Below are 27931 nucleotides of genomic sequence, written 5' to 3'. Positions count from 1 at the left end.
GTTCTGCTCTTCCTGAAACAGGCTCTATTTACGTCTGTCACCCTGGTACTTTGTCCAGTTAGTGACCCTTTTTACTCTCAAAAGTGTCCCAGTTTGAACCGGACTGTGGTGATACTGCACAGCTCTGTACGTTTGCCAAAAAGCATTAAATTGTACACTTACCATGGGTAGATTTTATGGTATGTAAATTTACACCTCAATAAAGTAATTTAAAAAGAAGTCCCAATTTGAATGACAAGTTAGATGGTCACCCGATCCATATGCCATGGCCTGAAGGCCTTAAAAGTGGTTAAGTGACATTCTGCAAAGGGACGATTATCCCAAGGAATTCTTTTACAAGAAGACAAACTTTCTTTTATACCAAGACAACTTCTAGCCACGTGACATCAAAATAAGACCCAGCCAAAAAGAAAATCTCAGAGATCCAATGATATAGAAGTTGATCTCTATAGGCCCTGCCACTAATGATTCATTGACCTTGTAAGTATGAAAGCAACACTATTAATTATCCCGATTTAATGAGGCAACCTAAGCCAGTGTGCTACTCTAACTAAAATCTGCTCTAAAACCATACGTGGTCTCTATTTGCTTCAAAAGGATACATATATTGTTAAAAGCTTTGGCGTGTTGCTGGCTTTAAATATTAAAGCTAGAAACTTTTCCAACTTCAACTTTAACTCTGGAGTCCAGGAATCCTAAAGAGAAAAACAAGGGAACAAAAATACAAACATTAGATTACTAAGTACCAACAGTATCATCAAGTTGAGGTCATTAGGCTAAAAAACCCTGCACAGTGATTGAAACCAAAAGCAAAATGCCAGTGATGTGAGGCTGTGAAAAACAAGTTTTAGGACATCTGACCAACTCATTTATAGAAGATTCAAGTGCCCACAGTAGGAAGAAAAAATAGAGTTCTTTCATAAACAGGGAAAAAATAACCCTGAACATGATTTGAGTATTTCATGTGATTTAAACACAGTCGTGACAAGGAACCTTATTAGGCTGCATACCAAAAATAGTTCAGTACAGTCTAGGCATGCCCAGCACTGGGAGGCGTAACATAAACAATTATCACTAAGTTACTGAGAGTCTCCCTGAGAAAGGGACTCATTTCCACAAATCTCGTCTAGATAAGAAAAAAGGACAGAAGCTATTTTCTGCCACAAATACCCCATCATGTCAAGAATTATGACATAGTCTTAGCATGATTTGTCCTTTAAAAATAAATTATTTATCTCCAATAATGCTCATTAAGAAGAAAAAATTAATGACTTAAATAAGAAAAAACATAACAAGTAACAATCTTTGTCTTAAGACAATTTTCCTTATACTCTTTATACAGAAATATCTTCCACCCAAACCAAGAAGTTCCACAAAAAAGCAGCTAAGCCACTAAAAATTCATACCCACCATCCTCTTGGATGCTGCCCCATGGCCCTCAGACCTTTCCATCCTTCCCCACTGTCTCTGCCTCTCCAGCTCTGTATCCTCCTCCATGCCTCCCACCCCCACCCAATCATTCTAGCAAGTATGTCATCTGATTTCTGGAAAAAATACTGCCAGATGAGCAGAAAGTTCTTTTTTTTTTTTTTGAGACAGAGTCTTGCTTTGTCACCCAGGCTGGAGTGCAGTGGCTTGATCTATACTTACTACAACCTCCACCTCCCAGGTTCAAGCAACTCTCCTGCCTCAGCCTGTTGAGTAGCTGGCATTACAGGCGAGGGTCACCAAGCCTGGCTAATTTTTTTTTTTTTTTTTTTGGTAGAGACGGGGTTTCACCATGTTGGCCAGGCTGGTCTCGAACTCCTGACCTCAAGTGATCCACCTGCCTTGGCCTTCCAAAGTGCTGGGATTACAGGCATGAGCCACCACACCCGACCAGAGAGTTCTTATATTTTAAAAAAATTGTGTAATTCCCTGATACCGCATGATAACTTTGTTTATAAGGTGTGTGTTATCATGGATTGAACCGTGTTCCCTCAAAATACACGCTGAAGTCCTAACCCCTGGTACCTCAGAACATGAGGTCATTGGGATATTGCAGATGTAATTAAAGATAAGGTCACACTGGAGTAGGGTGGGTCCTTAATGTCCTTACAAAAAGAAGAAAATTTAGACCCAGACACAGAAGGAAGACGGCCAAGTGGCGATGGAGACAGAGACTGGAATGATGCTGCCACAGTCACAGAACGCATGGGGCTACCAGAAGCTGGGAGGGGAAAGGAAGGCTCCTCCCCTAGGATTCAGGGACAGCATAGCCCTGCCAACACCTTGATTTCAGATTTGTAGCCTCCAGCACTGTAAGACAATGAATGTCTACTGTCTTAAGGCATCTGGCCTGTGGTACTTTGTTAGGGCAGCCCTAGGGAAATCACCCAGGTGCTACAACTCAAGGTGGTCTATGCTCAACCACACAGAGAAGAATCTCAGGAAAGGGCTGCTATGTCTCAAAAAACAAACAAAACAAAATGCTTGGGACAGGCAGACTTCCAGTTAGATTGCTCTATTGTTGATTACTATTTTGTATAACCAACAAATATGTATTTTCAATGTAATTACTTACTTTATGATGCTCTCCTAATGACAGGGATGAGACTGAAATAAAGCCTCTTTGGACATGAGTCACCTATTTTTTCTTGACCATTCTTATTTTTTCTGTGCTTTCAAATCTGAGAACAAGAACATTTCCAAGCTGGGCGTGGTGGCTCGATTTGTTAAATGAACAGGAGGTCAGAGACAGGAGGAAAATTACAGCAAGGAAGCCAAGGAATTTTTTTTTTTTTTTTTTTTTGAGACGGAGTCTTGCTCTGTCGCCCAGGCTGGAGTGCAGTGGTGTGATCTTGGCTCGCTCCAACCTCCGCCTCCCGGGTTCAAGAGATTTTCCTGCCTCAGCCTCCGGAGTAGCTAGGATTACAGGCATTAGCCACCATGCCCGGCTAATTTTTGTATTTTTAGTAGAGACAGGGTTTCACCATGTTGGCCAGGCTGGTCTGGAACTCCTGACCTCAAGTGATCCGCCCACCTTGGCCTTCCAAACTGCTAGGATTAGAGGTGTAAGCCACTGCACCTGGCCTAAAGTTTTAATGTATTAAAGAAATAAAAGACAGGAAGGAATGAGAGACTGTAAAAATGTCTCAGCAATTTCAATAAACAACAACAAAAAAAAACTTCTAAAAAAAAGAGTTAACTGAAATTACAAATTCAATGAAAAGGTTAAAGAACAGACTAAACATAGCTGGAGGGTGAGTTTGTGAACTGGACGGCAGATGTGAAGAGATCACTCAGAATACAGCCAGAGAGATTAAGAGAAGAAAAACATAAGATGTTAAAATGTATGGCGAGCACAATGATGTGCACGTTCTTAGCACTACTCAGCTGAACCCTCAGAAATGGTCAAAATGGTGGTGGCGCACGCCTATAGCTTAGCTACTCAGGAGGCTGAAGTGGGAGGATCACTTGAGCCCAGGAGGTCAAGGCTGTAGTGAGCTATAATCATGCACTCCAGCCTGGGGGATAGAGTGAGACCCCATCTCTTTAATAAAAAAAAAAAAAAATTTCAAAATGGTAAATTTTATGTTATGTGTATTTTACAATTTTTTTAATGAAGAAAAAGACATGGAGAATATAGTAAGTCTAATACACATTTAGTCAGATATCTAGGAGATAATAAAGAAAATGATAATATACAAAGAGATACTAATTGAGAATTTTTCAGAGTTGTGGAAAGACACAAAACTTCACATCCAGGAAACCCAATAAATCTCAAGTAAAAATATAAATCTATCCCTAGAAACACTGTAGGGAAATGATACAAACCCAGAGGCCAGAGAAAAGAGATTGATCACCTTCAAAGGAATGGCAATTAGACTGACAGCCAACTTCAAAATAGCAGGAATGCGAGCTAGGAAATGATGCAATCCAGCTAGGATTGGTATCTTCAATGTAGTAAGAGACAATAACTGTAAACCCAGTATTCTAATCCTATCTGAGAAAGCAATAAAGACACTGCAGTCAAACAAGAACTGAAAGAAGAGATCTTCAAGGAAAGGGGGTTTTAAAGACATGTACTTAAATAAGAGGAGACAACTATCCCAGATGGAAGGTCGTTAACACAAGATGGAATGATGAATAAAAATACTGGTAGCTATAACGGAAAATCTACACACACGGATTGCATAAAATAGTAAAACTTCCTAATTTGTACATTTAAAATATATAACTAAGATACTTGACAAAAAAAAAAAAACAACATAAATCGCGAAGGGGATGAATGAAGTTAATGCATTCTGAGTTCCTTGAATGTTCTGGAAGAAAATAAAGATTAAATTTAGACTTTATGGCTGGGAGTGATGGCTCATACGTGTAATCCTAGCACTTTGGGAGGCTGAGGCAGGCGGGTCACCTGAGGTCAGGAGTTTGAGACCAGCCTGGCCAACATGGAGAAAACCCGTCTCTACTAAAAATACAAAAATTAGCCAGACACGGTGATGCGTGCCTATAATCCCAGCTACTCAGGAGCCTGAGGCAGGAGAATTGCTTGTACCCGGGAGGTGGAGGTTGCAGTGAGCCAAGATCAAGCCATTGCACTCCAGCCCAGGTGACAAGAGTGAAACTCCATCTCAAAAAAAAAAACAAAAAACAAAAAAACAAAAAACTGACTTTATTATGTATACATACATACTAAAATATCTGTGATTACCATTAAAAGAACATATGTAGACTAACAAAAGAAAAAAATGGAATAAAATGAATCTCCATGAATACGGAAGGTCATTAAATTCCTGAAACCACCAGAAGCTGAACTCCACCTTGGAACACCAAATCTGAGTGAGTCAAGCTGCCAGCTGCAGCCTCTGCTAGGCCCCATCCCCGATTCTGCCAGCTCTACCGCCACCTGGATCCAAGCTTTATCTATGCCACTATGCCAGAATATTCACGAACAGAATACTCAGGAACAGAAGTCTCACTGTGAGAAAATCTACCATACCCTTCCAAAAATATTTATTTTTAGAAATTTTTAAATTTAATTTTTAATTTTTTAAAATTTATTTTTATTATTTTCTTTGTTTTAATCCTCCAAGACATCTGAACTCTTCCAAATTTAATCACATTCTTAACCACTTTTTTCTTCAACCTTCTGGGAGAGGAAGTAGGTAAAACTAAATCTAGAATTATCAAGAAAAAACAGCAAAAATTTCAACTTCGGCTACTCTACAAAAGGCCTGCTTTAATGAAAGCAGTCAACTAAGTAACCTTCAGTTTAGCAGTTACTATTCAGGAGGGATGAAGGTTGTTTTTTTTTTTTTTTTTTTTAATTATACTTTAAGTTTTAGGGTACATGTGCACAATGTGCAGGTTTGTTACATATGTATCCATGTGCCATGTTGATTTCCTGCACCCATTAACTCGTCATTTAGCATTAGGTGTATCTCCTAATGCTGTCCCTCCCCCCTCCCCCCACCCCACAACAGTCCCCGGAGTGTGATGTTCCCCTTCCTGTGTCCATGAGTTCTCATTGTTCAATTCCCACCTATGAGTGAGAACATGCAGTGTTTGGTTTTTTTGTCCTTGTGATAGTTTACTGAGAATGATGTTTTCCAGTTTCATCCATGTCCCTAAAAAGGACATGAACTCATCATTTTTTATGGCTGCATAGTATTCCATGGTGTATATGTGCCACATTTTCTTCATCCAGTCTATTGTTGTTGGACATTTGGGTTGGTTCCAAGTCTTTGCTATTGTGAATAGTGCCACAATACACATACGTGTGCATGTGTCTTTATAGCAGCATGATTTATATCCTTTGGGTATATACCCAGTAAGGGATGGCTGGGTCAAATGGTATTTCTAGTTCTAGATCCCTGAGGAATCGCCACACTGACTTCCACAATGGTTGAACTAGTTTACAGTCCCACCAACAGTGTAAAAGTGTTCCTATTTCTCCACATCCTCTCCAGCACCTGTTGTTTCCTGACTTTTTAATGATGGCCATTCTAACTGGTGTGAGATGGTATCTCATTGTGGTTTTGATTTGCATTTCTCTGATGGCCAGTGATGATGAGCATTTTTGCATGTGTTTTTTGGCTGCATAAATGTCTTCTTTTGAGATGTGTCTGTTCATGTCCTTTGCCCACTTTTTGATGGGGTTGTTTGTTTTTTTCTTGTAAATTTGTTTGAGTTCATTGTAGATTCTGGATATTAGCCCTTTGTCAGATGAGTAGGTTGCAAAAATTTTCTCCCATTCTGTAGGTTGCCTGATCACTCTGATGGTAGTTTCTTTTGCTGTGCAGAAGCTCTTTAGTTTAATTAGATCCCATTGGTCAATTTTGGCTTTTGTTGCCATTGAAAGTTGTTTTACAGAATTACAACTGAATGGGATGCTGAAATGTACTGGGATTTGGGAGAATTGCATCAGTTGCTGTTGAGTGACAGAGTGACCTGGGTGACAGAATGAGACTCTGTCTCCAAAAAACAAACAAACAAACAAGGCGCGGTGGCTCACGCCTGTAATCCTAGCACTTTGGGAGGCCGAGGCAGGCGGATCACCTGAGGTCAGGAGTTCAAGACCAGCCTGGCCAACATGGTGAAACCCCGTCTCTACTAAAAATACAACAGTTAGCCAGGTGTGGTGGTGCGCACCTGTAGCCCCAGCTAAACTGAGGAGGCTGAGGCAAGAGAATCGCTTGAACCCAGGAGGCAGAGGTTGCAGTGAGCCGAGATCGCGCCACTATACTCCAGCCTGGGCGACAAGACCAACCAAACAAATAAACAAAACATATGTGTGTTACAATTCATAGAACTATACATCCTGAAAAGTCAATTCTGTGTGTGATAATGTAAAAATTTTTAAGTTGCCATTTGAGCAGGTGAGAATCCTTGCTTTCTGTAATTTTTTTTTTTTTTTTTTTTTTGAGACAAGGTCTCACTCTGTTGCCCAGGATGGAGTGCAGTGCCACTCTTGGTTCGCTGCAACCTTCACCTCCCGGGTTTGAGCAACTCTTCTGCCTCAGCCTCCTGAGTAGCTGGAATTACAGGCACGTGCCACCACGCCTGGCTAATTTTTGTACTTTTAGTAGAGACAGGGTCTCCCCATGTTGGCCAGGCTGGTCTCGAACTCCTGGCCTCAAGTGATGCACCCACCTCGGCCTCCCAAAGTGCTGGGATTACAGGCGTGAGCCACTGTGCCCAGCCAACTTTCTGTAACATTTTAACACTGGTACACATATGCCTAAAAACTACTTTTGTTTGCTTTGATGTATATATAAAGGGAATCACATAACATGTCCTCTCTTGTATCTGGCTTAAGATTTCATCAATGTGTAATTTCGTTCATTCATTCTCATTGATGTACAATATTCCATTGTGTGAATATAACATTATGTATTTATGCATGCTCTTGTTGGTGTACAATTGGGTTGTTCCTAGTTTTTGCTATTACAAAGTGTTAATTACTGTAACTCTTCCAGATTTAATGTATGTACAAGTTGCAAACCACTGCTAGTATAGGATGGCAAAAACCAAACCTAACCATCCAATAGGAGACTGACTAAACAAACTATGGTTACAACTAAAAATAATAATAATGCAAGCAAATTTTAGTTTTTTAAAGCATCATTCAGAAGTCCCCAGCATATAGAAGGTAAAACCACAATGTCACCCAGGATCTGACACAAGAGTTAAAAGCTGACACTTACCTGGAAGAGTTCTTTAAATGAGGGGTGCACCATAGGGTTGGGAACAAAAGGAAGGGCATAGAAAGGAAGAAACTCTGTGGTCTGGCTCAAGGCTGCCCCTTTGGTCTCCAGGTAGGTTTTGAAGTAAGAAATCTTTTCATCCAGCTCCTCTTTGTTCTAGAAGAAGGGAAAACACTTGTTTGAGGTCTCCAGCTCAATGCCCAGTCTATCTGCTCACCCCATTCTCTCTCTGAGGCTCCTTCTGTCCCAATCGTGTCGTTGGCATCCCCTATCTAGCCTGGCAGGTGCATTGTCTCTAGAATTCTACCATCCACCCTGAATTTCCCCTTTAATGAAACTATGTCAGGAAGATCAGAGAACTATATATACAGTTCAATATGCTGCTTTTTAACTTTATTATTGCCATTTTCTCATGTCCTTAAAATTCTTCATAAACATTTTTAATGGCAGGACAAAACCTCATCTTGTCTATCACATTTATTTAACTAGTTTCCCCATTATTACATAGACACACTGCTTCTACTTTTCAGATATAAATAAGTATCTGTCTGCATTCCCATGCCTCCAGCGGGAGTGGTTTCTAAAGGTTAACAGGCATTTCTTTATGGTGTTGGAAACAGAAGCTTCCAAGTCACTCCTTTCCTTTCTTGTGCTAAGGCCTGGGCTCGCTCTGTGTCACTATTCCATGTATATCCCAGGCAAGTCAGTTCCCCTCTATGGCTTCTATCTCCTCTTGGCCCTCAATGAGAAAACCAGAGGAGGTGAATGTGGGGCTTTGCTCCCACACTGGCTCTACCAATCATGGCCTTCACAGTCTCATACATAGACTAAGCCTGTTCTTACAAACACATCTCAGTTGACCTATACCATGAGCCCTCTTTTGACCCCCAGACTTAAACAGAAATACAAACAGAAAATGAAAATCTCCTGTGATCTTCCCTGCAAGAGTGATAGCCTTCCAACAACAGCTACCACAATGTACGGTCCTGCTGCTCCCTCTGCCACTGTCCCCACCTTTGGTGTTCTGACATTCTCATGTGTTCACCTTGGTCCACAGGGCAGTAATTAATGCACGGGGTCAAATGCCAGCTTGCCTCTGCTGCCCTTCTGTCATTTACTCTGCACTCAAAGCTCAGGCACCGCAGCAGCTTCACATTTCAGCCCTCTCCTCTCTTCCCATCTCCAGCCCCATCTGGGAAAGGACTGCAGATGCTAAATTCAACCTATCACTCAAAAGGACTTTCCATAAAGAGACGTACTCTTTTCCACTACTTAAGTTTAAATGTGTGTTCTGGCCAGACACAGTGGCTCATGCCTGTAATCCCAGCACTTTGGGAGGCCAAGGTGAGAGGACTGTTTGAGCCCAGGAGTTCAAAACCAGCCTGGGCAACATAGCAAGACCCTTTCTCTACAATAAATAAGTAAATAAATTTATGTTCTAATATAGGGTCTAATATGCAGCTGAAATATGTGTTCTCTTAGACATACACGCCTACATACTAAGTTGCCAAATAAACTTTATTTTGATGAGGTTTCAAAAACTTGAGGTATTTAGGAAAACAATATAGCTTTGATTACAGAAATTATTAAATCTCCATAGAAATTAGAATATAAACTGCTGGGAATACAGTAGAAAATCACTCACCAGGGCAGAGGATGCCTGTACCTTGTAAGCATTATGACAGCACAGCCACATATGAAATCCACGCCCATGCGGACAATGACAGCAAACACTGTTCCTTAACACACCACTCAGACCCACCCGCATCACCAGGTAAACCCACCGGTCTCCCCACAGAGTACTTCAAAAGATAGATGGCAAAATGGATGTGGAGATAGAATTCCAGCTTCTGGGCAAAGGAGTCCCCATCTCGGACGGAACTTGGAATGTGCTCCTCCCACAGATCGAAGAACACCTTCTGGTCTCCGTTGTCAAATGCAGCGACAAGATCCTTCTGTGGAGAAGACATCAGACTATACCTCGTTGTAAATTTCAACACCCAAAATTCTCACAACCCACTCAACGCCACAGATCTCCCATATACTCCTTTTCAGAGGTAAAGGATAGAAAAATAGAGATCCCACAGGATTCAAGCTCCTGAGCCTGCGATTCCTGCAGACCAACCCTGGTTTCCCACACCTTTGCAATATCTAATCTGGGCAGTATAAAGAACACACAAAACATTTAAGGTCCTTGAAATGAAAGAATCAGGCACAGAACAAAGACTTGGGGCCAGAGAACTCTCGGACACGTAAATATACTGAAGTCACCCTTTGGACCTGCTGACCCACAGCATGCAACTGACAAAAGCTATCTAGACCGAGTCTAGCCAGGCCTCCCAGGAACAAACCTCACAGGCACGGAAGGTTGCTGACAGCACGGCTCCACATCCTGGAGTGGCTGGGAGCCCACACACACTGACCCAGTCAATCCTGGGCCTGGGAGATAGCGCTGCCACTTGCCCCATTGCTAGATGCACACCAGGCTGAGATGGAGCTGAAGGAAGCCACCACAGACCCCAATATACCATAAGGTGACTGTCCATGCCTGCCAGCTGCAGCTGCAGCGACAGAGAATGCTGAAGATGGAGGAAGGAGCACCGGCTCAGTGCCGTTTGACCACAGAGCTGTGTGAGTCTACCTGGGACAATGACAGCGTCATGATTTAGCATGCACTAGTTCAAAGAATTCCGGAGAAAGGAGGTGGCAATTATCATGCCACCTGTCTCACAAGGAAGATAACTCACCTGTCACAAATACCTGTGGCATAATTTTGTGGATTTAAGTATAAGGCAGAAGTCAAATAACTTCTTAAGAGTCCAAAACAATGCAGCTGCTACTGTTCTTTTTGTATCAAATGCCCAAGATGTTTGTACTTACGTTTTATGCTCAACTGCAAGTGTTTCTGAGATTGGATTTTCTACAGAATCCCCACTTCCCCACCCAATACCATTGTTATTTACCACCATTATTGGCCATTGTTATTTTATACTTTTAAAAATGAGTTTATGGGTGAGATGGCTCACACCTGTAATCCCAGCACTTTGGGAGGCCAAGGCAGGTGGATCACAAGGTCAGGAGTTTGAGACCAGCCTGACCAACATGGTGAAACCCTTTCTCTACTAAAAATATAAAAATTAGCCAGGCATGGTGGTGCATGCCTATAATCCCAGCTACTCTGGAGGCTGAGGCAGGAGAATTGCTTGAACCCGGGAGGCGGAGGTTGGAGTGAGCCGAGATTGCACCACTGTACTCCAGCCTGGGCAACAGAGTGAGACTCCATCTCAAAAACAAAACAAAAAAGTGAGTTTACACGGCCGGGCGTGGTAGCTCACACCTGTAATCCCAGCACTTTGGAAGGCCAAAGTGGGCAGATCGTTTGAGCCCAGGAGTTCAAGACGAGCCTGGACAACATGGTGAAACCCTGTCTCTACAAAAAATACAAAAATTAGCTGGGTGTGGTGACATGTGCCTGTAGTCCCAGTTACCCAGGAGGCTGAGGTGGGAGGACCATCGGAGCCCTGGAGGTAGAGGCTACACTGAGCTAAGATTGCACCACTGTATTTCAGCCCAAGCAACAGAATGAGACCCTGTCTCAGAAAAAAAAAAAAAAAGAAAGAAAAAACGTTTACAGATAATTTTCCTGCATAATTGTCATTTTTTAAAATTACTTGTTTTATCTGTTTATAAGCAAATTTTCTAACATAAAATAGAAATGTATAGAGAACAAATAATGTAACACTGTTTGGTTACACGTAAGTCAAAGATGTTGATTGGTAAGGAATCCTCAAATCTGAATATTACAAAAATGTTCACTATGTCATGTGATCAAGAACTGTCTCTGAATACTGCCTTATGCTGGAAGGTGCCGGTTACATTTCAAGTAAACTCGGAATTTTTCAAATAAGCCCTACAATGAGCATCTACCTCCTCAAGGCTGGCTCTTCTGTTCCTCCCGGACACAGGTGAGGGACAGTCTGTTAGCGCCTGTGGGTGAGGGTTGCCAAAACAAAGCACAAGCAGCTGAATGCAGCCACTTCTTGGAAGAATTTGGGGAAGCTGACCAGAGACCTGCATGCTTGTTAATGACTGCCACAAAGGTGAAGGGATCCTCCCAGGGGGGAAGTTGCTGTGGGGGCCAGGGCTCAGTATTTTATCAACGTGGCTTGGCAGAGTCCACAAGTCAAATGGCCCATCTACAGTTTGTTCTAAGGTCTGTATTTGTGGACCTGAAACCACAAACCTTTGCTATGTCATTATAATCACATCTATCATCCTTCCTAACTCATGAATCATATTCTGTACCTGGAAATGATCCCTGAGCTTAAAATAATACCCACACATAAAAGAATCCACTATTATAACTTACAGTCACAAGATAGTGGTGATGTTCTATAAACCATGATCAAAGCAGAATCAACAAGATGAGAAAATGTGTGCACCATCAATAGTAACTTGTAAACACACATGCTTCTTACACCTCACAACAATGTAAACATACTTAACACTACTGAACTATACACATAAAACTGCTTGGGGAAACTCACTATTTTTTGAGTTCCACTAACAATTAGCATATTTTGCTGAACCTCAGTTCTAGGTATATTTTTTTATTTTTCTTTCCAAAATTTTTTCCCCACTCTTCTTCATTCTTCAAAACCCATTCAAAAATGGCCGAGCATTTTAAAAACACACACAGAAAATAACAAGCATTGGCAAGGATGTAGAGAAACTGGAACGCTTATGTACTGCTGGTGGGAATGGAAAATGGTATAACCACTTTGTAAAACAGCTTGGCAATTCCTCAAAAAATTAAAAATAGAACTACTATATGATCCAGCAATACTTCTGGGTATACATCCAAAAGAACAGAAAGCAAGGCCTTAAAGAGATACTTGCACACCCACGTTCACTGCAGCACTATTTTTTTTTTTTTTTTTTTTTTTTGAGACGAAGTCTCACTCTTGTATCCCAGGCTGGAGTGCAATGGTGGGATCTCGGCTCACTGCAACCTCTGCCTCCCAGGTTCAAGTGATTCTCCTGCTTCAGCCTCCTAGGTAGCTGGGATTACAGGTGCCTGCCACTATGCCCCGCTAATTTTTGTATTTTTTTTTTTTTTTTTTTTTTTTAGTAGAGACGGGGTTTCACCATGTTGGCCAGGCTGGGCTTGAACTCCTGACCTCAGGTGATCTGCCCACCTCGGCCTCCCAACGTGCTGGGATTACAGGCATGAGCCACCACACTCAGCCCCAACAGCACTATTCTTAATAGCCAAGAGATGGAAGCGACCCAAGTGTCCATCAACAGAAGAATAGACAAACAAACTGTGTGTGTGTGTGTGTGTGTGTGTGTGTGTGTGTGAATATATGTCACAGAATATTATTCAGCCTTTAAAAGGAAAGGAAATCTTGCCATACATTGCAACATGAATGAACTTTGGCGACATTATGCTGAGTGAAATAAGCCAATTACAGAAAGACGAATACTGCATAATTCCATTTATATGACATATCTAAAGTAGCCAATTCATAGACAGAAAGAATAGTGGCTGCCAAGGCCTAGGGGGAGGATAAAGGCGGAATTATTAAATGGGGACAGAGTTTCAGGTTTGTAAAATGAAAAATTCTAGAGATGTTTCACAACAATGTGAACACATTTAACACTACTGAACTGTACACATAAGAATGGTTAAGATGATACATTTTATGTTATCTTTAATCACAATTTTTTAAAAAGACCTAAAGAGACATTTAAGTGTTCTCAGATGCAGCTGGAGCTGAAATGCGATGACAAACCAGTTGCGGAAAGTGTACAGCAGCCACCTCTGGAGGGACCCGATATGCAAAGAAGCTTCAAGACACAGGGCCTGTTGGCCTTACCCTGTATCATCACATCATCTGGTCATGTGTGAACTTCACAAAAGAGTCTCACTGTTCTGCAAGTTAGGTATTGAGGATTTGCCATATTCCTCTCAAATGGTAGCTTTAATTAAGAGATGCTCACACATACTTCCAACCTGTAGGGTTTCTTCATCCAGAAAGAACCAGGGAAGCCAGGTGCTGGGGAGTGAAGCTCATTTCCTGAGGAACACGCTTCACTCTAAGAACCTGTTTTCACCTCTAATAATGACTATATTCTTTTATGTTCTGACCATATCGCTTTAGGTGTGGGGGGTGCCAGGGAGGTCTGGCTGCTGTAGCATCCACAGAAGAGTCTGTGTTGACAGGAAGGCAGCAGCTCAGCATCCAGGGGTCAGAGGCCTGAAGGGGAGCAGGCAGAGGGTTCAGCCCTGCCTTGAGCTCCATGGGCCACTTCAAAAGTGCCCCTCTCTCAACAGCACCCATGCCAGGCCACTGGGGAGTCGAGGACTAGGAGAAAACCAGCAGTAGCTGCCACTTGAACTCCAGCTACTCAAGGGGCTTGCAAACCAAGCCTCAAATTTTTTCTGGAAGTAGGTATGTTAAAATTTAAAAATCTGTTAAAATAATAAGGCCAGGTGCAGTGGCTCATGCCTATAATCCCAGTGCTTTGGGAGGTTGAGGCAGGAGGATCACTTGAGATTGGGAGTTTGAGACCAGCCTGGCATGGTGGCTCACCCCTGTAACCTCAGCCTGGGAAATACAGCAAGACTCTATCTCCACATAATTTTTTTTAAATTATAAAAATAAAATAGACCAGGCGTGGTGGCTCACATCTGTAATCCCAGCACTTTGGAAGGCTGAGGCGGAGGTCAGGAGTTTGAGACCAGCCTGGCCAACCTGGTGAAACCTTATCTCCACTAAAAATACTAAAACTAGCTGGGCATGATGGTGTGTGCCTGTAATCCCAGCTACTTGGGAGGCTGAGGCAGGAGAATCGCTTGGACCCAGGAGGCGGAGGTTCCAGTAAGCCGAGATCCTGCCACTGCACTCCAGCCTGGGCAACAGAGCACAACTCCGTCTCAAATAAATAAATAAATAAATAAATAATAAAATCATCCAAAGGTGAAACATGCTGTCTTAGGAAATGGTACAGTCTCTTGTCAATGGAAATATTCTAGGTGAACTGATTACTTACCTGGCATATTACAAATGAGATTGAGACATCAAATAATGCTTAAAATAATGACTTTTAATTTTTTTGGAGACAGGGTCTCACTCTGTCACTACAGCTGGAGTGCAGCAGTATGATCATGGCTCAACGCAGCCTCGGTTTCCTGGGCTCAAGTGATCCTCCTACCTCAGCCACCTAAGTAGCTGGGACTGCAGGTGCATGTCACCATGCTTGGCCAATTTTTTACTGTTTATAGAAACGAGGTTCCGGCTGGGCGTGGTGGCTCACATCTGTAATCCCAGCACTTTTGGGAGGCCAAGGTGGGTGGATCACTTGAGGCCAGGAGTTCGAGACTAGCCTGGCCAACGTAGTGAAACCCCATCTCTACTAACAGTGCAAAAATTAGCCAGACGCAGTAGCATGTGCCTGTAATCCCAGCTACTAGGGAGGGTGAGGCAGGAGAATCGCTTGAATCCCGGAGGTGGAGGTGGCGATGAGCCGAGATCGTACCACTGCACTCCAGCCTGGGTGACAGAGCGAGAGACTCCATCTCAAAAAAAAAAAAAGAAAAAGAAACAAGGTCCTACTGTGTTGCACAGGCTGGTCTTAAACTCCTGGGCTTATGCGATCCTCCTGCCTCAGCCTACCAAAGTGCTGGGATTACAGGAGTCAGCCACCATGCCCAGCCAAGGATTTTTAAGATCCTTTCTAACCCTAAGAGTTGAGGTCTGTATAACCTCTGTGCCCCTGCAGCCCACTGGTATTCACAGAGCTGCTCAGACTTCCTTTCACAGACCCGCCTTGTCAGTCTCATTCTTGCTCCCTGTTCTCTCCAACCTCCCCAAGCTAGAATGCAAATGCTGTGCTGGCAGGGGCTGGATTTTGTTTGTACGCTGCTGGATCGCCAGTGCCTAGAATTAATAACCTGAAACTCCTTAGGGGGAAGGCTGCAATTGTCTCAGTTCCTAAACACTGCATGGTTTCTTCTTTTCCTTCTTCCCAAGAAATGTTTGTGAAAGATCTTATATGGCCACACATTTCCTAGGAAGGGTACAGAGATTTAAAATGACATTATTAGTTCATCTATAAACACTTGTGCCATCTAAAGTAACTCTGAGCAAGTGCTCAAAAACTATTCTAGCACTATCCAACAGCAGCATTTTCCACAAGTTGGGAGCATCCTGAATTATCTACAGGGATGAAAAATAAGCAAAATGTTACCTGAATTGTCAGTGATTTGGAGTCTCTGAAAGATCCACCTACTGTTTTACACAATGGTTTTCCTTTTATTTTGCATTCTTTTGAAAATGTTTTCAAGGTGTCTTCAAATTCAGCAAAATCTAAATACTATAAAAAATAAATAATTCAATTCAACAGCAAAACAAACAAATAATCCAATTAAAAAACAGCCAAAGGATCTGAATAGATATTTATCCAAAGAAGACATTAAAAAGACCAACAGATACATGAAAAGGTGCTTAACATCACCAACAATCAGAAAAATGCAAATCAAAACCACAGAGATATAATTACCTCACACCTGTCAGAATGGCTATTACAAAAAAGACAAAAAAAGTCTTGGCAAGGATGTGGAGAAAAGGAAACACTTGTGCACTGTTGGTGAGATTGTAAATTGGTATAGCCATTACAGAAAACTGTATGGAGGTTCCTCAAAAAAATAAAAATAGAACTACCAGCCAGGAGCGGTGGCTCACGCCTGTAATCCCAGCACTTTGGGAGGCCAAGGGGAGTGGATCACGAGGTCAGGAATTCCAGACCAGCCTGTCCAACATGGTGAAACCCCATCTCCACTAAAAATACAAAAATTAGCTGGGCACGGTGGCATGTGCCTGTAGTCCCAGCTACTCAGGAGGCTGAGGCAGGAGAATCGCTTGAACCCGGGAGGTGGAGGTTGCAGTGAGCAGAGATAGCGCCACTGCACTCGACAGAGTGAGACTCTATCTCAAAAAAAAAAAAAAAAAAAAAAATAAAAAGTGGTATAGGCCAGGTGACATGGCTCATGCCTGTAATCCCAACACTTTGGGAGGCTGAGGTAGGAGGATCGCTTGAGCCTAAGACTTTGAGACCAGCCTGGGCAACAAAGCGAGACCCCATCTCAAATAAATAAATTTTTAAAAGAAAATGTGTTACATAGGCAGGGTGCAGTGGCTCATGCTTGCAATCCCAGAACTTTGGGAGGCTGAAGCAGGAGGACTGCTTGAAGCCAAGAGTTCAAGACCAGCTTGGACAACAGAGTGAGATCTTATCTCCACAAAAATTAAAATAAAACCTAGCTGAGCATGGTGGTGCACGCCTGGAGTCTCAGCTACCCAGGAGGCTGAGGCAGGAAGACTGCTTGAGCCCAGGAGTTCAAGGCTACATACAGTGAACCATGATGATGCCACTGCACTCCAGCCTAGGCAGCAGAACAAGACCTTGTCTCTAAAAAAATTTTTAAATGTAAATTTTTTAAAAAAGAATGTATTCGCCATCACACCACCAAATTCCAAATCTGCACTTGCACGGTGGGTGCCTCATCCTCGCTCCAGGCCTGTGGCTCTCGCAACCTGCAGATGGTTACTCACACAGTTAAGCAGCAGCAAGCGCCAACCATTTCTTTAGCATCAGAAAGTTTGAGGCCTGGGCCCTACTTGTCAAAGCTTTTAGTGTAGGAAACCTAGGCCATTACCAGATAATGAGTTAAAAAAATTATGATGCAGCCACTCAATGAAATACTCTATGGCATTCAAATGTCTAGGGCAGATCATAGGCAGATGTTCATGCTATATTATTGTTGGCAGATAAAAAGCAAGCTACAGAACAATGTATCATCCCATTCTGTAAAACAAACTACAGGCATGTGAATATATTTTTACTATTCATAGAAAAAAGTCTGGGAGGGAAATTTCCTTTTTACACTTCTGTAGTGCTTGAAACTTTTACCATGGACATGTATTGCTTCTATAATTTTCTTTCAAGGGACTTTTTAAGTGGCTTTAAGATTTGTTTAGTTATAAAACCAAAATGTAAATACATGGAATATTATATAATAGAAAAATAGCTCCAACATAACAATAGAAGAAACATTACAAGGCACTAAATAGTTTGTTGCATTTTAAAACACAAGTTTTCAAGATCTGTTTCTCTGTGACCTCTGTTTTATATAATATACCTACCTCTTTCACTAGTCCAAGTAATTCAGATTCATGAGCCAGAATGTCCCCCATATTGAACTGTTACTGGTAATTAATTCTCACAGCAAAAATCTCTAGAAGGCAAAAATACAAGACAACAGCTTTCATTTCAGCTACCTATGAAACTACAAAAAGGTGGTTGTGGTGAGCAGAATAATGGCCCCCAGAGACATCCATGCCCCAATCCCCAGAACCTGTGAATACGTGAGGTTACACGGCAAGGGGGAATTAAGGTGCAGATGGAATTAAGGTTGCTCATCAGCTGACCTTTAAATTGGGGGATGATCCTGGATTACCCAGGTGGGCCCAAGGCAGTCACAGCAGAGGGAGGGGGGCAGACGGAGGCAAGAGGGTCAGTGTTAGCATGATGAGGTATGAGAAAGACTCAACAGCCACTGCAGGCTTTAAAGGGGGTAAAGTAGCATAAGCCAAGGAGGGTCAGTAGCCTCTAGAAACTGCATAAGGCAAGGAACAGATCCTCCCAGAGCATCCAGAAATGATCAAGCCCTGCAGACACCTTGACTTCAGCTCAGTGAGAGCCATTTCAGACTTCTGACCTCCAGAACTGGAAGATATTAAATCTTTGTTGCTTGACACCACTTAGTTTATGGTCATTTGTTCAGCGGCACTAGGAAATACAACGGCTAAAGACAAAAGAAACTCTTCCTACTCTTTCTACCAGCCCTCAAGGTGTACCCAAAGCAGCCATTCCCCATGACCCACACCCCCAGGCTCAGCCCAAACCAGTTGCCCATAACCCCAGGGGAATTAAAAGGTCTGGGCTCTAATATTAACCATGCCATTCACTGGCACCTGATCTGAGACAACTCACTGAAATGTAGAGCCTTTTTTCATCTATAAAATTCAGAATGTATCAGAACTCATCCAATTTTTTTTTTGAGATGGGATCTCACTCCGTTGCCCAGGATGGAGTGCAATGGTGCGATCATAGCTCACTGCAAGCTAAAACTCCTGGGTTCAAGCAATCCTCCCTCTTCAGCCTCCCCAGTGGCTAGAACTATAGGTGCATGCCACCATACCCAGGTAATTTTTTTTTTTTTTTTTTTTTTTTTTAGTAGAGACAGGGAGACAGGGTCTTACTAAGCTGCCAAACTCCTGGGTAATGCAATCCTCCCGCCTTGGCCTCCCAAAGTGCTGGGATTATAGGCGTGAGCCACCACACTCAGTCAGATCTCTTCTGAATCTGTAACCTTACATTTTTCTGCCACTGCCTCCCCATCTCCTTTCTCTCCACTTCAATCCAATTTCTACACTTTTAACAAGTGAGCATTCCCCTCCTGCTTATTCACCTCCTGCTTGGGACCCTCCTGTGGTTCCACCACCCTCCAGATGAAGGCCAGACTCCTTAGGCCCAACTCCCAAAGCCCTAGACAACTTGGCCTCTGACATACTCCCATCGGTTCTGTAAACTTGAGCCACACTGGCCACTGTGTGGTTCCTGTGGACACCCACTGAACACCCAAAGCACAGGCCTGCCCTCGTGAACTCTGGCTCACTGCCCTTCCTTCAGATACTCACGTCTCAGGTCTCTGCTTAACTGTCACCTCCTCAGAGAGTCCTGCCCTGACCACCCTTTCTAAGAGGTCGGCCCATCACTTCTCAACCCTTTGTGCTGCTTGATTTTTCTCAACAGCACCTGACAGGGGTTCCCCTGTGCCTAGACCAGTGACTGGCACACACTACAGGCTCAAAAACATGGACAGAGTGGAAATTAATTCCAGACGTGAAGAAAACAGCACAAGGAAAGGGACAGAACCTGAAGGAGACGGGTATGGGGTTATTTTAGATAGAGTGGTTGATGGCCTCACTGAGAATGTGACATTTCAGCAAAGATGGAGCACTTGGATCTGGGGAAGAGGGCTTTGCTAGTGCACAGGCCTCAGGCTGAAGAGCTCTGCAGTCTTGGGGTATTGGGATGTAGCTAGAGGTGAGGCAGACAGCAGCAGGCAATGGGGGGCCGGGGCCAGGTCAGGTGGGCCTTGCAGAGCTGGCAGGTGGCTTGGACATTAGGCTGAGAGTAACAGGAGGCTCAGAGAGAGTATGGAGGAGGGGACTGACACCACTGATGTCCTTTTTTTTTTTTTTTTTTTCCTGAGACAGAGTTTCCCTCTGTTGCCCAGGCTAGAGTGCAGTGATCATAGCTCACTGCAGCCTCAAACTCCTGGGCTCAAGCAATCCTCCCACCTCAGCCTCCCGAGTAGCTGGGCCTACAGAGTGTGCCTCTATGCCCCAAGTCATTTGTTTTCTGGTTTTTTCGTTTGTTTTGTTTTTGGTGAGGTTTTTTTTTTGTTTGTTTTTGTTTTTGAGACAGAGTCTTGCTGTTGTTGGCTGGGCTGGAGTAGAATGGCACAATCTCGGCTCACTGCAACCTCCGCCTCCGGAGTTCCAGCAATTCTCCATCCTCAGCCTCCCGAGTAGCTGGGATTACAGGCACCCGCCACCATGCCTAGCTAATTTTTGTATTTTTAGTAGAGACGGGGTTTCAACATGTTGGCCAGGCTAGTCTCGAACTCCTGACCTCGGGTGATCCACCTGCCTTGGCCTCCCAAAGTGCTGGGATCACAGGCATGAGCCACCGCGCCCAGCCTTGGCTTTTTCAGAGACAGGATTTCACCATTGCCCAGGCTGGTCTTGAACTCCTGGGCTCAATCCTCCCTCCTCTGCCTCCCAAAGTGCTGGGATTACAGGGGTGAGCCACCATGCCCGGCTGCTGATGTCCATTTTTTAATATGCATGTTGCCTGCTCTGCACAGAAGACTGGAGGGGAGTGGGAAGAGGGAGATGAGTACTGCTCAGGCCATGCCAGCCATGAGCATCATTTGGATAAGCAAGAGGGGCCATGCGTGCTGTGAGTCCAGATGGAAAAGGCAGAAGAGGCACAATCTGCAGACCAGTTAGCTGTGGGACATGAGGGGAAGAAGGGAAGGAAGAACCCTGGGATCTGAACAGCTGGCCAAAGAGTATGTGATTTGCTGAGTCAACAAAAACCTGGGGAAGGACTGTTTTGAGGTCAAATCAAGATCTCTGTTTTGGCTGTAAGTCTGAGCTGCTTGTTAGACATTCCAGTGGAGGTTCCGAAATGGTCAGTGGGTATCGTAAGAACTAAAGAAAGAGGAGAGAGGAGAGAAACACGAAGGGTGGCTCGACAGTCAACAGGTTTATTTCAAACCTGGGAGGGACTTCCGACCGAGTTAGGTCAGAGCCACACTCTCTTACAGACTAAGAGTTTTTAAGGATTCAGGGTAGGAGAGTTTATCAGAGGCTTGGACTGCTTCTGTGTCTCTTTGTTGTGCTTATCTGGGAGGGAGAGTTGTGTGTCTGTTCCCATACATCTTTCTGCAGCTGTAGGCATACCCCCCAAGTCTGCTTTTAGCTTCCCTTAGAGCACCTGAAGAGAATGTCCTTATTAAGGCTCACTGTTATACTGAGGCTCACTGTAAGAGGGGGAAGTTTGGCAGTTACCCAGGAAACAAACTTGTTGACTGTTGAGTCACCCTTCGTGTTTCTCTCCTCTTTCTTTAATTCTTACAGATATATGAGCCTAGAGTCTAAGGGAGAAGCAGGAACGGCATTCAGAGGGATAGCAGAGAATATGGGTGCTGAGCAAAGACACAGATTTAGTGATTAGAAGTGAAACAGGCTGGGTACAGTGACTCACACCTGTAATCCTAGCACTTTCGGACACCAAGGCAGGCAGATCACTTGAGCTCATGAGTTCGAGACCAGCCTGGGCAACGTGGTGAAACCTCATCTCTACAGAAATACAAAAATTAGCCGGGTGTGGTGGTGCATGCCTGTAATCCCAGCTACTGGGGAGGCTGAGACAGGAGGATCACTTGAACCAGGAAAGTCGAGGCTGTAGTGAGCCGGGATCATGCCATGGCACTCCAGCCTAGGTGACAAAGTAAGACCCTGTCTCAAAAAAAAAAAAAGTGAAACAAGAAAGAAGATCAGCTGGGCACGGTGGCTCACGCCTGTAATCCCAGCACTTTGGGAGGCCAAGGCAGGCAGATCGCCTGAGGTTGGGAGTTCGAGACCAGCCTGGCCAGCATGGTGAAACCCCGTCTCTACTAAAAATACAAAAATTAGCCGGGTGTGGTGGCAGGTGCCTGTAATCTCAGCTACTCTGGAAGCTGAGGCAGGAGAATCACTTGAAACCAGGAAGCGGAGGTTGCAATGAGCCGAGATCGTGCCATTGCACTCCAGCCTGGGCAACAGAGTGAGACTCCATCAAAAAAAAAAAAAAAAAAAGAAAGAAAGAAAGAAACAAGGTCATCAGCTGCAAGTAAGAAGCATGGTGACAGTTTGAAGAGAAGGGAGGGTAGGAACCAAAGTGACTACAGCAACATGGCAGGGTTGCTGGTATTGGAGTCCATTTAAGATCTCTGGACTTGAATCTAAAATGGAATCAGTCTGCACAGTTTTGCAGCTCTTCTCCAGGCACTTTCAGCTCTCTGAGTTAGGTTAACCAATGTGAGAGGTTCTTCTAGAAGAGAGAGGAGAGGGAAAACAGTACAACCATGATGGGACACTGGAACTAATCAGGTTAAGAATGGGAGGGGGGAACACACATAAGGCAGCTGCAGGGCAGTGAGGAAGCGGTGGGGTCCAAGACCTGCTGAAGGAGGCACATTCCAGTGAGCATGAGAGATGGAAAGGAGTGGGCAGAGAGTGGGACAGATGCCTGAAGGCAAGACTTTGAAGGTGACTAGTACTAAAAAGCTCCCGACCACAAGAGTGGGCGGATGAGGAGGATGGAGGAAAGAGATGCCTGCAAGTAAGGAGGATGAAGAAACTGGAGGGGCCAGGATGTGGAAACCCCCAAAAGTGAAGTAAAAGAGATGAAGGGATAGGCAGCCAGCCGGGTACTGGAGGCTCCAAGGGAACTGGAAAGACTTGCCCTGGGAAGTGGCTACCTCAGGCAGGGCTGGCAAGGGGTACAGCGTCTGCCATGTGCTTCAAAGGAGCTGGGGTTTGTGAAGGAGTGGGCAGTGATCTGGAAGCAGCAATGAGGAGCAGGGAGGACACCTCCCCATGCACCACACCAGCCCTGCCAGATGCAAAAGGGGAGAGAAGAAAGGCACCTGCTCCTGGAGGACACCCACCTCTCCAGCCTTTTTCTGGACCCATGCCTCAAATCCATCCACCTTCCCCCTACCTTATCCCTCTCCTTGCTCCCTTCCACCAATCCCACATTGGGCCCTGCCAACAGCCAACTCCTGGCCATTCCCCCACACAACAAACTCGTCCAGGATCCTAAGCCTGTGGTTGATGTATGCTCTGCCCCCCAGGCAAACATGACTCATGATTCTAAGCCAAGCCAGATTTAACCTCCTTCAAGAAGTCTTCCATGAACAACCCCTCCCTTCTTTCCCTACCAAGGCTTTTTTTTTTTTTTTTTTTTTGAGACGGAGTTTAGCTCTGTTGCCCAGGCTAGAGTATAGTGGTGGGATCTCGGCTCACTGCAACCTCCACCTCCTGGGTTCAAGTGATTCTCCCGCCTCAGCCTCCCAAGTAGCTGGGGTTACAGGCATGAGCCATGACGCCCAGCTAATTTTGTTGTTGTTGTTGTTTTGAGATGGAGTTTCACTTTTGTCACCCAGGCTGGAGTGCAAAGGCGCAGTCTGGCTCACTGCAACCTCTGCCTCCCAGGTTCAAGTGATTCTCCTGCCTCAGCCTACTGAGTATATGGGATTACAGGCGCCCGCCACCAACGCCCAGCTGATTTTTGTATTTTTAGTAGAGACAGGGTTTCACCATGTTGGCCAGGCTGGTCTCGAACTCCTGACCTCAGGTGATCCACCCGCCTCAGCCTCCCAAAGTGCTGGGATTACAGGTGTGAGCCATCACATCTGGCCTAATTTTTGTATTATTTTAGTAGTGACAGGGTTTCACCATGTTGGCCAGGCTGGTCTTGAACCCCTGACCTCAAGCGATTCGCCCACCCAAAGTGTTGGGATTATAGGCATGAGCCACTGCACCTGGCACTTCTTATAACCCTGTTCTGTACAAAGACAGGGAGCTGTATTTCAATTTCGTATCCCCAGAACCTAACAGAGTGCCTCGTAAGCAAAAAAGGTACTCAAGGCCTATAATGAATAAACGAAGCCCGGGCTGAGGGGATGTCATTTTAAAGGCCCTGGAACAGGAAAAGGGAGTTTCTGAGAATTTGAGCTCCTTCCAACCTCAAGGCCTTTGCGCATACTACTCTCTCCGCCTAGAACACTTTTTCCTCTCTTCACCTGGTTAACCACTGTGCCCAATAAACATCACCTCCTTAGAGTAGTCCTCCGTAAGCCGTTTAAATACTATCTGCCGTGATCAACTGTCATTGAATGTGAGTGCTGCTGGGTATCCTACTACTCTGACATTCTTAGAAATTACAGAATTGGCCGGGCGTAGTGGCTCACAGCTGTAATCCCAACACTTTGGGAGGCTGAGGCAGGCGGATCACCTGAGGTCAGGAGTTCGAGACCAGCCTGGTCAACATGGTGAAACCCCATCTCTACTAAAAATACAAAAATTAGCCGGGCGTGGTGGCGTGTGCACCTGTAATCCCAGCTACCAGGGAGGCTGAGGCAAGAGAATCACTTGAACCCAGGAGGTGGAGGTTGCAGTGAGCCGAGATTGTGCCACTCCACTCCAGCCTGAGCGACAGGGAAAGACTCCGTCTCAAAAAAAAGAAAAGAAAAAGAAATTACAGAATTTTCTCTGAACTTTTTATATCATAAGAGGTATCATTTATTGAGGGTATATGGTATGCCAGGCAATGTGCAAAATGTTTTACATTTAACCTTCATAGTAAACCTGAGAGGTGAATAGAGTTTATATTTTCCCATTCCAGATGAGGCAATTTGAGGCCCAGGAAGTCTGACACACTCCCAACAGCCACAGTAAGTGACTAAGCGGCTGAAAATAACCACTACACAGTATTTCCCAAAGTCTGGACCACCTAAATCAGAATCAGCTGGCACTCTTGTGCAAATGAAAATTCCTGCCTCCACCCTGGTCTTACTGAACACCATGGCAGGCACCAAGCCCAGAAATCTGCCTTTTAAACAAGCTCCCTGGGTGACTTTTACACACTCTCAAGTTTGAGAACCACTGCTCTCTTTTATGCGGAAACTAAGAAAAACTTTTCCAGTCACATTTGGGGATTGCAGCGGCAGCTTTTGAATTCCTATATAAAATTTAGGGCCCACAAACGGGTGGGATTATGGGATTTGTATGGAAGCCGAATCTGCATAGCACGCATCCAGTTTTTCCTTAGATTAGGTGAAGTCTGGACTTCACCTGGGTGCCTGAGGAACGCGGCTAGCAGATGGAGATTATGAGGGGGATCTAAACCCCGGGTAACCCGCTCGCGCCGCCACCACCAGCTGGACGACTTGGGGGAGCCCCTCCAAGTTTGGCCCACTGCAGCAAAGATCAGGGACTACTTGCGGGAAGCAGCTGGGCCTGTCCTTTCTTGGGATGTCCAGGCGGCCGCCTCGGCCCTGGCCGGAGAAAGATCCCTGGACCACAGGCGAGAAGTGGTAGCATCCCGCGGCGGCGGAGCGGGCGCGTCGGGGTTTTCCTCGGAACAAGAGGTCCGCAGAGCCTCGGCCCTCCAACCCCACCGCTGCTCCTCCCAGCACCAGGACGGCGGGCTGAGGGTGGCCCGGCTGCATCCGGGGACGCGCTTACCTGCTGCTCGGCCGCGGACACTCGCGCTCACCCAGCCCGGCCGCCACCTCTGCAGCCGTCACCCGGGCAACCGCCGCCGCCACCCCGGCGTCACGTGGGGCGGCGCAGCCAATCGGGCGGGGCGCCGCCGGCGCGGAGCAGCCTGGGAGGGAAGGTGGACGACCCCGAAACTTCCTGGCGGCGGAAGTGAGGGTCCACAGTCCATCAGTGGCCGCGGTTCAGGCACTCGGTGTCCGCGTCTGCTGCCGTCCCCTCCACCACTCCACTTTCGTTCGTTCATTCATTCGTTCATTTCCCCTTAGTTGCGCCAGTCGCTGCGCCGGCTCTCGGGAGGAGCCGGAGCAGGCTCAACCCCTTGCCTCAAGGAGCTCGTGGTCGCGTAGAGAACACAAACTAGGACAGTGTGGTGTCCGTGGGAAAAGAGTCAGGCATGGTTATTCCCATCTTACAGGAGGGACCTGGGGCCACCTTAGAACCAAAAGTGACGCCCAAGATGTGCATTAAAGCTCCGGGCACCAGGGTCCCGCCCCCACTGCAGCGGTTTCCAGGGATTTCAGAGAAACTTTTTGTTTTCCATGTAAAATGTGGGCTTTTAAAAATAAATCAGGAGCACACGTCTTCCCTCTCTTTGCACCTGATGCTTTTGAACTGAAGTTCATCAGCACTGAATGAGCACTTGCTGGTCGCCCAACTTTGTGCTGGAGGATGAGGAGGTGGCCATGGATAGAAAATCCCTCCCCTCCAGGCGTTGAGGTTCCGTGGGAGTCTCCCATTGCCACCTCAGTGTTTCCACCTCCATGCTTCCACGAAGGAGGAGACTACCAGGGCCAGAGACAGGGAATGGGGCACGGAGAAGGTAGGTCAGCTGGCCTTTGAAGAAGCCCTAAGATGGGCGGTGGCCACCACCTCCCCAGTCCCCAACCCTGCCAGTGGATTGTCTTCCAAAAGAAAAAGAAAGCTGTATTTAGCAAAATAGAGCCCTACCTTCTGTCCAGGTAATATGGATTGAAAATAAATCTTCAATCCATGGCCATAATATTTATCGTCAACACAACTGTATGCCAGGAGATGCCAGACAAAATATAGAACACACAGTTAAATGTGAATTTTAGATTATGTTTTAGTATAAATAAATCCCAAATACTGCTTCATTTTATTGTGCTTGTAGGATGTTATGTTGTTTTGTATTTTTGTTTGCAAAACGTGCAGCCTATATGTGTGCCCAGCATTGTGCTAAGTGAATCATAATAGATTGTTTTATTTAATTCTCATACCAGGCTCGGCGCGGTGGCTCACACCTGTAATCCCGGCACTTGGGAGGCCAAGGCAGGTGGATCACCTGAGGTCAGGAGTTTGAGACCAGCCTGGCCAACATGGTGAAACCTGTCTCTACTAAAAATACAAAAATTAGCTGGTCATAGTGGCATGTTCCTGTAATCCCAGCCACTCGGGAAGCTGAGGCAGGAGAATCGCTTGAACCCAGAAGATGGAGGTTTCAGTGAGCCGAGATCACGCCACTGTACTCCAGCCTGGGCAACAGAGTGAGACTCTGTCTCAAAAAAAAAAAAAAAAAAAAAAAAAGTTTTTAATTCTCACACCACATCTATGAGATGAATAATATTTTCAGCATTTTACTGATTGACAATGTTGTAATTAACCTGAGCTCTGTGCTCTTAGAAAACAGCCACAGTTAAGAAATCTCACCCACCCACCCCCAAACCTTTTGTTTTCTAAAATCTTCCACACTTTTGTGTTCTGGGAAGTAGCTTATCAGAAAGAACGACCCTTGCACATATGACTTCGTCAGACTCACGGTCCTGTCTTTCTCATGCCTCCCATATGATGCACAGATGACCCCCTTGTTTACCTGTGACAAGGACAATGCAGACCTTTACCCTTCTGCCTGAGCCTGCCGGCAAGGCCAAGTACAGACCTTTAAGCTTCTCATTCTTTGTCTCGTGGTTGATTAGCTGAGATTAGAGCTGTCTGTTTTGTCTTTGGCAAGATGAACAACATGAGGCATAGGGGATTAAGAAACTCCTCAAAGTTTACACTGCTGAGGAGACCAGGACTAAACCCAGGTCTCTGTGTCTCTGGACCCTGGGCTCTGAGCTGCCGTGAACACCCCACCTGCTTTGCTTTCCCTCCTGAGTGCATTTGCCTGACTGCCAGGATTATGGTCATTGTGGTGGCTATTGTCTTTGTCTACCTCCCCTCTCCCTTCTGGTAGCATACCCCATCCCTGACCACAGGATGGGCAGATGGTCCAGACTGGACCAATCTTACCCCATCCCTGTGGCCTCA

General features: G+C 45.1%; 1 protein-coding gene across 5 annotated transcripts in view; it reads right to left on the bottom strand.

Moving 5' to 3' along the window:
- The window catches only part of ARMC9 (armadillo repeat containing 9), a 178011-nt gene extending 152266 nt beyond the window's left edge, over positions 1 to 25745 (bottom strand). For 4 of the 5 annotated variants that reach the window (XM_030803148.1, XM_030803149.1, XM_030803152.1 and 1 more), the window contains exons 1-6: positions 25628 to 25745; positions 17903 to 17994; positions 15948 to 16073; positions 9479 to 9649; positions 7695 to 7850; positions 603 to 695 (exon numbers count right to left, since the gene is read on the bottom strand). In XM_030803148.1, the coding sequence (XP_030659008.1) occupies positions 603 to 695; positions 7695 to 7850; positions 9479 to 9649; positions 15948 to 16073; positions 17903 to 17953 (597 nt within the window). In that variant the 5' untranslated portion in view covers positions 17954 to 17994; positions 25628 to 25745. The remainder of the gene's footprint in view (positions 1 to 602; positions 696 to 7694; positions 7851 to 9478; positions 9650 to 15947; positions 16074 to 17902; positions 17995 to 25627) is intronic. The other variant, XM_030803151.1, reaches the window with a different exon arrangement.
- Positions 25746 to 27931: the final 2186 nt, after the last annotated feature.

Source organism: Nomascus leucogenys, chromosome 22a (assembly GCF_006542625.1).
Source record: "Nomascus leucogenys isolate Asia chromosome 22a, Asia_NLE_v1, whole genome shotgun sequence".
Lineage (NCBI taxonomy): Eukaryota > Metazoa > Chordata > Mammalia > Primates > Hylobatidae > Nomascus > Nomascus leucogenys.
Note: the sequence above shows the minus strand (reverse complement) of the source record. Positions and strands in the feature narration are given on the sequence as shown.